The 13,683-nt window shown below is 30.8% G+C and overlaps 2 protein-coding genes across 5 annotated transcripts in view; one reads left to right on the forward strand and one right to left on the reverse strand.

Moving 5' to 3' along the window:
- Positions 1-11,194, forward strand: part of LOC111641196 (beta-1,3-galactosyltransferase brn-like) — a 25,242-nt gene extending 14,048 nt beyond the window's left edge. For 2 of the 4 annotated variants that reach the window (XM_023387332.1, XM_023387331.1), the window contains exon 2: positions 9,220-11,193. In XM_023387332.1, the coding sequence (XP_023243100.1) occupies positions 9,236-10,324 (1,089 nt within the window). In that variant the 5' untranslated portion in view covers positions 9,220-9,235 and the 3' untranslated portion in view covers positions 10,325-11,193. Of the gene's footprint in view, positions 1-9,219 lie in introns of all 4 variants that reach the window. The other 2 variants (XM_023387330.1, XM_023387329.1) reach the window with 1 other exon arrangement.
- Positions 11,195-11,200: 6 nt separating this feature from the next.
- LOC111641195 (ubiquitin carboxyl-terminal hydrolase 20-like) overlaps positions 11,201-13,683 on the reverse strand; it is a 90,057-nt gene continuing 87,574 nt past the window's right edge. The window contains exons 21-22 of the mRNA XM_023387328.1: positions 12,251-12,515; positions 11,201-12,171 (exon numbers count right to left, since the gene is read on the reverse strand). Of these exons, the coding sequence (XP_023243096.1) occupies positions 12,074-12,171; positions 12,251-12,515 (363 nt within the window). The 3' untranslated portion in view covers positions 11,201-12,073. The remainder of the gene's footprint in view (positions 12,172-12,250; positions 12,516-13,683) is intronic.

Raw genomic sequence — 13,683 nt, forward strand, 5'->3', positions numbered from 1 at the left:
AAGTATAATTAATGATATTTTAACTTGGTTAGGATTTAAATCTGAAGCTTAAAGACGATTCGAGTAGTGAAACAGACATTGACGGTATTGATTTGTTTAATGAAATCAATACTTTAAAGTTGCATTTTCCAGAAAACCAGTCTAATGATCCACAAACCCCATTACAATATCTTTTTACTAATGACTTAATTTCAACAGTTCCAAACACAGCAATAGCACTAAAAATATTACTTACATTGCCGGTTTCGGTTGCATTTGGTGAAAGGTCCTTTTCAAAGTTAAAAATTATAAAAAACTATTTAAGATCAACAATGCACCAGCAAAGACTAAGTAATTTAGTTTATAGCTATATTTTCAATTGAACATGATATCTTAGACAGCTTGGATACAAGAAAATTGATAGCAGATTTCGCAAACATGAAGGCAAGAAGAGTTCAATTTCTGTAGATAAATATTTATATGGTTTTACACTTAAGTAAATAAAAATAACTTAGTAATAATAAATAGTTCTTTTTGTAAAGTATTTCTTTTCTTTTTTCACACCTTTATGAGACAACACTAAAGAGCCTTTCTGGCAAGCTCAGCGCAGGTAGTCGTAGTTAAACAGGGGCGGCATAATCGGTATTGCACACGGGCGTTCAAACAGCTAGCGGCGCCCCTGCCTGCACACACGGCTTTATGAGTGATTCACTATTTGGCCTCTCGGGATGGCCTGTCATTTCCCACTCTTTGTATTCACCAGACCTAGCCCATGCGACTTTTTTCTGTTTCCAAGATTGAAGAAAAATCTAAAAGGGAAGCATTTTGATGATGTGGAGGCAGTAAAAACAGCTTCGCTAAGGGCACTGGACGATATCAAGGTTGAAGAGTTCCAGAGATGCTTCAAACAGTGGGGAAAAAGACTTCACAAGTGCATCACATCTAATGGAGAGTACTTTGAAGGTGACTGAAGAAATTTTGTAAAAAAGTTAATAAATAAAGTTTTTATACAAAAAATCTGGTTTTTTTTTTGGTCCCCCCTTGTATGTTATGTGAATTTAAATTGCATCTCAGGTTACCAATGTATATTCTCTTTAAATACTCCAGAGTCTCATTCAGGTTATGCAGAGTCTGGCCAAGATTTGTGAAATAATCTATACTTAATTGTCTGTGGTTCTTTTTTGACATCCTTTTCTTTATGTATAACACTGCTAATCCAAACTTTTCAGTAATTCAAAACCTGTACAATAATAAAGAAAGAAAGCATTAAATAAAGGGTACAATTATACCTCTGAATGAGACTGTGGGATCTTTTCTGAGCTGTAGACCATGCCTATAGGAACAAAAACTTCACAGGAACCATACCTCTACATGTGACCCTTTGCAAGTTTTTTGGGATGAGTTTGGGAGAAAAAACACTCATTTGAGTAGATTTGGTTGTGCCAATGAGGCGTTTCAAATGTTATTCCTCAAGTCCATAGTAAATAAATGTTCAAAATTTAAATGTTTCTCATGATGTTGCAAAGTAGTAATAACAAGCATGGTTGGCTCATAATATCATCACGTTTACTCAACACAAGTGAGCTTGTTGTTTGTATTTGTTTGTTGTTTTAGAAATGCTATAATGCATTTCTAAAATGTTTCTAAAGTAAAGCATTCATATATAGCATTTCTAAAGTAAAAAAAAATTATCTCAATTTTTATTATGTAGTAAGTATATAAATTATTATACATGATTAAAACTATTTTTTCTTAACCAAAACAGTATATGAAAAAAAAAAAAAAAACTCTATTAGAGCATTTGCAGGCTATGCATCCTCCTGCAACAGACTGTTAAAGAGTATAATCCTGCTTGTTTGGCAACCACATCTCATGATACAATGAAATACTTGAGACAGCACTGCACTGTTTAGCAGTACTGTTGCGAACAGTATGGCCAAATGGCAGAGTACTATGTGACCTGTAAACATTAATATGAAAAAGTCAAAAATTTTGTATCTTGAAATAATTTATTTTTATTAAATCAAAAGTACAGTAATACCCCGAACTTACGCGATAGGTGGGACCGAGCGGTAACCACGTAAGTTGAATTCGCGTAAGTCGGGGTATAATTTCGCATATAAATACATACAAATAATTTTTAATTGGGGCCGTAGACTAAAGAAAACAATAATTTAGAAAAAAAATGTTTAATAAAACCTTAGATAATACATATGTATACCTATATTATTTTATAATTTTTCACATTTACTTGATTATTACGCCATAATTTTAACATTGTTTCCATCTCAGCGATAATACTGTGACGTTTACGAATGATGCTTGAATTTAAAGATTGAGCATTTTCCACAGCTTCGAGAATTTTTTCTTTGTCTTTTATAATTGTTCTGACCGACAATTCCAGTAGATCAAACTTCTTTGCCAATTCACAAATTTTCTTTTTTGTATCGAAGTCTTTAATAATGGGTACGTTCGTAGTCAAACGAGTTAAACACGTTAGTAACGAATCGTTCGAAAAGTCTAACGAAATAAGAACAACGATGACTTCATTCTCGCTTAACTCGTTCAACTTTACGAACATACCCAATGTTAACTTTACATTCCAAAGATAAAGTTTTTCTTTTCTTGTTTGATGCAAAAGAATTAGTTCTACTTCGTTTGGATGACATAGTAGAGTCTCTCGAGTCTCCGTAGATATAACAAAGCTTGGAAATAAATCTCTTAGATTTATTTTCAAACTCTCGATTTTTCTTCAGAAAAAAATATAGTTTAGAATTTTTAAAGTTCTATTATTATTCGTTTTATTTAGGAGAAAATAATTTTTTCTAACTTGAATAAATAACTTCCAAGTTATTTATATTATAGAAACTTTACAAAAAAAATATATTGACAAATTAATATTGGCAAGAGTTAAAGAAATTTCTTCATTTACTTTATATATATAGTGAATGTGTAAGAATGCTGATTGGGGGGAGATTTTATTCCCTACCATCAGGATGGTCTAAGGTTTACGCGTATGTGGGTGGCGGTTTTAAGAGGCAGCAAAAGACAAGTGTTTCACTGAGAAACCATTTATTCTGGTCAAAAATGCTTACATATTTTTTTAGCAAAGGTCCTTAAGTTCAGAACTTTGGGTTGTCTTTGGAAGTTGGTTTCAGAGTCAATCTGGTCCTACATTGGAGGGGCCTCGTGACTGCGTCAAGTGAAATGTTCGAGATCTGAAGTGACAGCACACGAAAGATGAAAGGAAGCATGACAGCTGGAGGCAAACAAACACAACAGGTAGTCTAGGTGGAAGCCTCTTTTGTTCTTGAAATCGGTGTTTTTATAAATTTTTTGAGATCAACTTGTTGTTAATTGGACAGACTTTTCTTCCTCGCTTTCTAATTGGTCTTCCACCTGTTTCCAGGTGTAAATGGAGCTTCGTATAGTTCACAGGAAAGGTCGGCTGGAGATGGTTTATCCAACACCATCTTTTAGACTCTGATCGCGTTTAATCGTTGACTATAACACCTACGCTTATTCTGATATTTTTTCTAGTTTCACCTGTTTGACACTTATATAATTTGTTTTCTTGACGATTTAACTTAACAAATATTTATATATCTTTCTTTTTGGGGGGCTATTTCCGGGGCCTCACAAATGCTTTAGCTCAGTCCTCTGAGAGCCCATTACATTTCATGCATTGTATTTTTATAAAATTGATTTTTTACATTTTAATCAAATATCTTCGTTTGTTCTTAAGAATCTTTTAGTGAAAAATCAATTTTCAGATAATTAATTTTAATGTTACTTATAAAATAAGTCTATGTATAATTCTATTTTTGAATGATACATAGACTTATTTTGAAATTAATTGAAATTAATTTAAACAAATCATAATACAAGAGTGGTTCAAAAAAGTAAGTTTGTGACTTCTTTCAAATCAATAGAATTTATTTTCATAAACAACACACATTGCAACAAACTGTCATCACTATATACTGTTGAGAAGCAATGACAAACTGTCATTGCTTCTCAACATAATAATCTTGGCAATTTAAATACTTATCCCCCTTTCATAAAGAATATACTGTCTTGATCCAACCGAGATATGCAATGCAGTAGCAATTGTGCATTCGTGAATGTGACAATTTGTTGAATCATTCTGAACTGATGATCTGAGATTGTTCAACTTCTTGATTATGAGCATTAGTACAGGCAGTGGCAGGCATACCACTTTGATGTTTGTCTTTCACACCATCTCTGCCTTCTAACAATCTGCCTTACATATCAAATGTACTGTACATTTAAACTGAAGTGTTTGAAAGATACTGGGACGACATCTCCTTGGTGTAAAACATCATCATCCTTGGTGTAAGGCATTAATCTGACATATCAACCACAAGGGACTCAAGCTTAACCTTTGGTTAATTTTTTTATATGCTGGCTTATTGTGGATAGTGTTAAGCCCTATCATTTAAGATCTGGCCACCTCCATTGTTGTCTTGGCTGAATCCAAGGAGGATGTGATTAAAGATTCTCTTAGTATCCTTGGGGTAAAAAGAGTCAAAATGAATAATTAGATGTTGAATAGCAATTTTTGATTTTTTTAAAATTATTAAAGTATGTTCATTCTACAGAATGGCCACAGTTTATGTACGTTATTCTGTTTTTGGTTTCCCTGTTACAGAATATCTTGATGACAGGTCAGATGCAGATCCAATATAGCATGACTTTCTCAATATCCAGACTTTTATAACTCTTTAGGGATGTGTGAAAACATGTGAAAGAATATTTCTGAACTCCACCTTGCCAGGGATGTAGTTGTAAATTAAAAAATACTGGAGCACTAACTAACACCTTGAGTTTGAATCGCCACTGTCTATGGGATAAGTTTTTTTGGCCAAGCTACATATAGTCCAACCTAGTTATTCATAAGGTAGGAGGGCTTCACTCTGCTTAGAAAAGCAAAGTACAAGGACACCACACTAGTATGCCCTGGCACAACTACAGCATTGCACCTTACCCAACATTGTTCTTTTTAGATTTTGAAATGAAAAACCTTTCTCACTGATATATTTCATAATAATCTTTTTTGTGTTTTTCTGGATATTAAAATTTGTGTGGAGAATATATGGAGTATTTATATAAGTTCAAACTATAGTTCGATTCACCATAATTTTGGACTATTGCCAAAGCTAAGCAACCTTTTAACACATTTATTATTGTGAGATAAGCAGAGGGTCAGGGGTTACTCCCTTCTGACCACTTACACTGCAACAGGTTGGTAAAACCAGATCTCTGATTGTCAGATGGTTTAGAAGGGCAAGTTGAGCGGGGAGTACATAGGTAAGTTGGTGGGTACTACGATAGACGACAGGTTAAACAAAATAACAAAACATTTATTGAATAGCTAAGCTAGGATACATAAGGCGATAACAAAATATAGGTTAAATGCGGTTAAATACGCATTAACTATACAAGGGTCACTCTTAACAGCTTTAACGGCTATTCTGAAAGAGAGAGTTCACAAAGCTCTAAAATAGAAATACCTCTATGAGGATATGACTAATATGCGTTTGTTGAATGGGCCGTAGGAATCATAGTTGGCGCAGGAACGGTAGAATGGCAATGGAAGTTTAAAGTTGTTGTCTTGCGTATGGTGATGTCCTTTCAGTTGCTCTGTCCAGTGTATAGACACAAGATGCACACATTAATAAGTATAACTTCTTTTGGTCGCCCTGAGCTTCCGGGGCTCGTGCTTTTATACGTTCTTCGTAGGAAAGGATTGCATTCCAATCAACTAAAGTGTCAACTTTCCCACCTAATTGTGAAAACAATCGGTGACCTCTGATATAATTCTCACCAAGAGTGTTTTTTTCATCGGAGTTGTTTAGAAAAGTTTTTTTTTCGACATCTGCGTAAAAATCACGGATCTCACATTATTATAATATATAATAATAATTTTGTAAGGGTAGTTAAGGGTATAACATCTTACGTTCAGACTATATTTTGTTGTGAATTACTTATTAGTGTTCAGTGGTACTATACTATAGTGTACATAGTTTTCACAGTGGTCCAAAGTTAGGGTGAACTTTACTATAGTATCAGTAAGAACTTTATGGTATTCTGCATGTTATCTATTCACAAGACTTTTTAAACACTAAATTTTTTGAGATTTGAGGTTATAATAAAATAATTCTGTATAGATTTTTACCACATTAGCAGTTTTCCAGCATCTTTGAATAAATAAATAACAAATTTAAGTTTTGTTGGAAAACTAAGAGTTAGTAAAGAATTGAAATTTTATGTTGTGTGTATCCATCAGAGGAGGCAATTGTCATCCAATGTCTGTTAAAAACCAAAGTTTATTTTTTAATCAACATTTGAATTTTTATTTTTGGATTGTGTTCCATCAATGAAACAGCGAGTTTCACCTGAAGCAGGACTCCAGAGGAGCCTGAAAACGTTCTTGCAGTATATATGTTATCAAGACCAGACAATAGGTTTATAGTGTGTTTTATATATCATCTGGTGTAAAGTGTATTTAAAAGTTTTAATCTCTATTTTATTGCCTAAATTAAGTATGCTGATCCAGAGAGCTATAGAAACTAATATCTATATCAAGTTGACGTAACATCCCTTTATAAATAGATAAATTGAAAATCACTGTAAAAGAGTTGATCCCGGGTCTATTTTTGATTTGCATTCCCTTGTGAATTGTATTACATGTTCTAAGGGTTCATTTTCCCCATTTTGGAGACTACTTTCTTAGACTGTTGTATCTAACCTGCCAGGTTATAGATTTAAATTCCATTTTGGGTGTGGATGTTTGTATTTATCAAATTTAATGGAGATTATTTAGAGAAACACATTTTATACAATTGTTTAAAAGTTTGTTTTTTTTGTTTAAGTTAAGTTTTTAAATTTAGAATAAATTAAGTTTACAGATTATACTTTGAAAATCATTGATCTAGGTGACAAACAGTTAAATAAAACAATGATAAAATCTGTTTTGTATACTTACCTAAACTGCTTACACCTAAACATATCATATAATAAATTTCCATCCTAGATAATTCAAAACTAACATGATATTTCAGGCCTTATGAAAAGTGTCACAATGAGAACGACAAGATAAATAATGTCTATAAATTATGTTAAATTTTTTTAAAGTTAGTGAACAAAAATAGAACTTTAATAGTACAAGGAATTTGACTCGTTGATGCCACAGATTGACTTTTTTAATACCATTGGTTTACGGCATCATTAAACTTCTTGCAAGTTCTGTGTTCATTTGTTTATATGATATATTATGCCGAGTGATCAGTCTCGTTTGTTTTATTATTATTAATGATGGAAGTTCTTTATTAGTAACAAATGCTCCTAAAAAAAAAAAGAGCATTTAGCATGTTATCAAAGGATATGGATTCTGTTAGAGCAGTGTTTTTCAACCTTTTTTATCTCATGACACACTTGAAACTATAATTAAATTTCCACGGCAAAAAATTTCCTCGGAATAAATCATGCGATTTAAAGTTGTGTTTGTAAACATTCTATCGTCACATTACTTGCCACTTAACCTAATTCTTTTTGTCTATATTTTTGTGAATTTAAAAAAACAGTATTGTGCTTCTTTAAAATAGCAGCAGGTTACAACAATAGTTATTTAAATTAATAATGTTAATTTTCATTTACATAAGAAAAGCAATTAAGTCTTAATATGCATTTAAAAGTGACATAATAATTGCGTTTATAAACCTGCTTAATGTACCACTATTTCTAAGTTAAAATAATTTGAACTAAATATGGGCAATTATGGATACGTTTTCAATTAAAAGAAAATTTCATTTTAAATGAACTAACCCGGTGTTATGAACATATAATTTTGCTTACGAATATATATTTTCTACTACATTATGTATACGTTTTTCATCGTTATAATATATAATCAATTTAAACTCGTATAAAGATGTTTTTATTTTGACACGTACACTTATTGTTCTTCAGGCTCCTTTCGAAAATAATTTGTTTAATAACCTTCAAAAATGTTCACGACACACCTAGGATCCTCTCGTGGCACATCGATTGAAAATCACTGCATTAGAGCATCAAACCTTACATTATAAATCATAAATCCTTTGATGGACATAAAAACATTTTGTTCTTGCAATTTTTACATGATATTCAGCTGGCAAATAAAAACTTTTTTTTCGAAATTCCACTTATAAATACTTAAAGTTAATGTATATCTAAGATAACTAAGTACACTAATGTATTGAAATAAATAAAACAAATAAAAGAAAAACAATTTAAGAAATGAAACTTCAAACTTTTAATTTTGGCTTATAAAGTAGCCTTTTGTAGATAATCTTATCTCAACAATAATAAATTAATAAATAATTGTTCTCATTCTCACCCTACTGCAGATTTTTATTTAAGAAAACAAAAATTTGGTAATGTTCAGAATCTAGTCTGCTTCTTTTCTTCTCACAAATTAAACCATGGATGCCAGAGACGCACTCTGTCTGCACACAATGGCGGATACAGTTGATATGGTTTATTAGACCGTCTACAATACAATGTTTGTGCACGTGTTAAAAATTAAAAATATTTGAATAGTTAATAAGCGAGTTATTCCATTTTGGGTACTTCTGGATCCATATCTACGATTGTACCTACATAAGGAATGTTATTGGAGGTATTTTTAGTATTTTAATTTATTTTTATCAACATAAATACTAGAAATTATTTGAGATCTGAAATATTGGATATTTGCAGATAGAATTCATCCGTCTCTATTATTTATACATAATATTTCTTCGAAATTAAGATGAATCGCGACCTTTTGAAAGATTTTAAATTAAACGATAATTAAGTATGGTTTGAAAGAGTTTTTTAATGAGTAATACTGATTTTAATGTATTTAAAATAAAATAATTATACAGGAAATATGGGCTTGTTAAATGAAAATTTTACGAGTGCCTCTCATCTTTAATTAGCTACAGAAGTTTAGATTCAGAATATCTTTGCTTTCTTATGTTGCTTGATGCTTGCTTGTCCTTTTCAAAAGTCTTAAAATCATTTTGGAGATGACAAAAAATTCATAAAATTAAGGTGGTTTTTTTTTTTTTTTAATTTGAAAGTTGTAAGTGGGTGAAAAAGTATCTTAAGTTCAAAGCTATGCAGTAAAAATATGATATATTTAAAACATGTATTGATTTAATTTTAATATATATATCAATTTTTTTTCCTTAGTTACGACAAAGATGAAATGAAAATCAACGAGAGAATGAAGCTTAAGTTTAACTGGAAGAAAATTAAATTAAAATACGTCGTTTTTTGTGTTGTCCTAGTGTTTCTGCTGGATTTCTTTGGTGCTTTTACACACTTTTTTGAATTGGACTACCATACCAAATTTGTGTATCCATTAGATATTGATATTCAGGACGTTCTTTTTAAATTAAAAAATGGAATGCAGCCCGATATTAAACCCATCAATGAATATAATTACAGATTTAAGATAAAGAATGAAAATAAATGCAAAATTAAAGATGGGAAATTTCACGAGGTTAGACTGTTGTATGTAATTAAATCTGCTCTCAGGAATGTTTTGCAAAGAAATGCCATAAGAAACTCTTGGGGTTGGGAAAAACGTTTTTCGGATGTGACAATTAAGAGAGTATTCATTCTTGGGATTGATCCAAATGATCCTTTGCTTCAGGACAAAATAGATGAAGAATTTAATAAACATAATGACATCATTCAAGCAGATTTCATTGATACTTATTATAATAACACAATCAAGACGATGTTATCTTTCAAGTGGGTGGTACACTATTGTCCGAGAGCTCAATATATATTTTTTTCCGACGATGACATGTACGTCTCTACAAAAAACGTTTTGGCATTCATTCGTAATCCTTTAAATATACAACTTGGTGAAAGGAGAAGACTACTGTACGAGCACGATATATATAATGGCAAATTGCTTGCTGGATACGTATTCTTCTCTCCTCCTATGAGACATAAAATCAGCAAGTGGTATATATCGTTAAAAGAATATCCTTATTCTAAATACCCACCGTACGTTACAGCAGGTGCTTATTTAGTGTCATATCCGGCACTGCTCGATTTATACTATACTAGTCTGTATACAAAGAACTTCAGGTTTGACGATATTTATCTTGGAATTCTTGCAAGAAAGGCTGAAATTGATCCACTTCACAACAAAAACTTTTACTTTTGGAAAAAAGATTATACGAAAGATTCCTATGCATCTGTCATTGCATCGCATGGTTACGGGGATCCGGACGAGTTGCTAAAAGTGTGGAATGAGCAAAGAAGTTTAGGGCACGCGTGAATATTAGAAAAAGGTACTGTTTATGTAGAGAGCATATTTACAATAAAACAAATATGAGAAAGTGTTCTAGAATGTTTTTATTACTGAATGTCAGTCGGCACAACTATCCACACACAAAAATTTACATATATTTGAAGACCAATAGATTTAGCCTCAGTTATTGCAAAGTAGTATGATAGGAACCAATTTTAATTATGACTAAATCTTTTGTTTTCTTTCTTAAATTAATACATACGTAAAGAAAATTAAAATATACATAAATCTGTGCATAATATATTTTGTTACATTAGAGAGATGCTTATAAATATTCTTGATTGTGTATGCAGATAAAATATAGAATATATTAAAAGTATATGTTTGTATGGTACAGGTTCACTTGTGATATATTAAGTTTCAAATAAATATACAAGCTAGTAGCACATATTCTATGTTATTGAATATAAATATATATATATTATATACACATATGTTTATATAATTAGCCTTTGAAAAGGAGTTGTGATATTTAAAATTAAAAAAATAGCAAAGCGCAACTTTTGATTTTTAATGGTTCGGACTGCTGAAAGATTTTAGATGGACTCATATACATTGCATTGAATTAGCATTTTATAAATGAATCTGAATATATTAATGTTTAAAAATAATAATTTTTTAATACATTAATTATATATATATATAGATATTGCTTAGACTTTAAAGATAAATTTAAGGCAGTATCTTTCTATAGAATGATTTATATAAATCATAAAAAGTGCAGCTATATTATATATATATATATTAAGATATACATTATTAACAGTTTCATATACACGTATATGAATTAAGAATAGTTTTTATATTTATTTAGTGTGATAAAAATAAATGTTTAATCTTTTCTAAGTAAATTTTTTTTTTTTTTTAATAAAATTAAATATTAAATCAATCAAGAATGGAATATAATGTGCACAGTATAGACACAAACATTGCACCATGCTATCTCGCCTCTACTATGTGGTAACTAAATGCAATTTCACTGGAGTACAGGTAACTGGAGTGGGCTATTTATTGGTTTAAGACAACATGCATTCCCAATCACCTTTTCTGACAGCAAATCCTATATTGGATCCTATATTGAAAGATAACAGCGTGATTTAAATGAAAGTCATAGAGCATCTTAGGATCAGTACAAAATGTTTTTTGCCTGGTTAAAGTACTCAAAGGGGAGTGGCTAGATACACTTAAAAACTGAAAGGTGAAACCATGTGAGACTTCTCCAACTGATCTTAAGTTCTCAAGACCATGCCACATGGACTCGCCTTTTTTTTTTACAATGTCCATCAGCTTTTTCCTTTGAATATTTTAACCGGACTAAAATTTTTGTACTGATCTTTAGATGCACTATGATTCTAACTATTAGGCTGTTAGTTTTCATAGGTCTTCACTGGACCCGAGACAGGATTTGTCCCTATGTGAAAAGAGGGTCTCGGAGTTTGGTATCCAAACCGACAAATAGCCAACCTCCTATATTATCTATACTCCAGTGTAATTTCATTTACATATGTAGCAGAAACAAGAAATACTCTAATGCAACTTTTGTGTCTACACCCTGTATATCCATAAATTTAATTGTAATTATATAAAATGTAGATGTTATTAATGTGAATAATATAAAAATGTATGAAACAAAACACAAAATAAATATCTTTAAATGATAATGTAATGCTTTTTGCGAAAATTAAACCTAAATGTTGTTTGTGGGTTGAGGGAAAGTCATTCTGTTTCTGTTTCGTCGTCATTCTTGCAAGCATCTATCGATGACTTTGCTTCAGCTAAAGTTTTTAATGTTTCATTCAAGGCTTTTGATTTACCTGAAACAAATAAGTATAAATTAAAAAACTTCTAGCATAATGACAATGATTAATTTTATTATTGTTTTTGAAAATATACCTGAAATATTAGATGAATAATTATGACTAGAAATGTTTGAGGATGGTTTCGGATTGCAGGACAAGGACGAAGATACTCCTCCTGATTGTGAACTGATACGAGTAGACGATGAACTGTTAGAAGCATGAATTCCACTGGACTGAGAATTGGGATTATTCATGGTTACACAAGATACATTTTGTAGGAATACTTCGGGACCTCCTCCATAAATATTGTGCAGAAATATCCACATTTCTTCTGACAGAGAACCATAATCTGATCCTAAAAATACATTAGTGGAATCAATTTTAATAACAAAATCAAATAAAATTTAACTACTCCATGATGATATGAGTTATAGGATCTCTTGGACTATAACAACTAAAGAAAAAGTGTTTTTATATTCAGATGTTTTGGATAAACAGCATTTTGTTTATAAGAATCACAACTCTTACTTCTGATATTAGAATAAATATAATATCCAGTTAAAATTGGAATTATAGGTTTATCTAACTTATTTTATTATTATTCATAATAATTTGGGAAAAGCATTTTGTTGTCCAATGTATAGGTAAATGGATCAAAAATACAATTTTCATTCAAAATTAGCTACAATTGTGTTGCTGTATGTATTTGAAGATAATCTCATTCAATTGAAGAAAAAGCTGCATTTTGAGTTTAGATTCTGACTCAAAAACTTTCTTATAAAGAGAATATTGAGATCCAAGTAACTGGCCTATAATTACCAAAGCAAACTTCTAAGACATCAGTCTGAACTGTACCTAGAAAAAAATAATGTTTCAGAACTTCTTGAATGTAATATTTACCTACTAAAAAATTGTAGACCTATAAATTCCCACTGTTGTCCGTATGTCTGTCTTTCCTTGAACTAAGTTTAGGTTCGTATGAAGATAAAATGTTTTCATCATCCTCTGCAAATCCTACTAATTCTTTATGCAAGTTGTTAAAACATGTTCCTTTGTGTATATTAATAATAATCTGCTAATGACAAATTATCCTGAAAAATTCTGCAGTTCTTTTATAATGTGAAAGGACATGTTTCTTTCCAAGTTTAAAAGTTTTGCTGTTCCACATTTGTTAAATATTTGTAATACAATTCATGCAATGAGCAATGTTGCATGAACATAACACTTTTACTAAAATATGGTCACAGTTATTATTATATTCTTTGTTTATGCAATCTTTTAATGTTCCAAATAAAGGTGAATAAATTTTACAGAGGTTATCATCATCAAAATCAGGAAAATATATGCATTAATGATTAGTATTCTTTTGGCTAATCCAGTTATTTCTTATACATTTTAATACATGAACACAAAAACAAAAAAAACTAGTCTTCTAGCACGTGAAGACTAGAATACACTATACTTAGTTTAGGAGGATTACAAAAAAAGACCATCGCATAACCAACAACACATACAATTTTTCCAATT

Source organism: Centruroides sculpturatus, unplaced genomic scaffold (genome assembly GCF_000671375.1).
Source record: "Centruroides sculpturatus isolate CEXI.00-Female unplaced genomic scaffold, Cexi_2.0 scaffold1386, whole genome shotgun sequence".
NCBI classification, from domain to species: Eukaryota; Metazoa; Arthropoda; class Arachnida; order Scorpiones; family Buthidae; genus Centruroides; species Centruroides sculpturatus.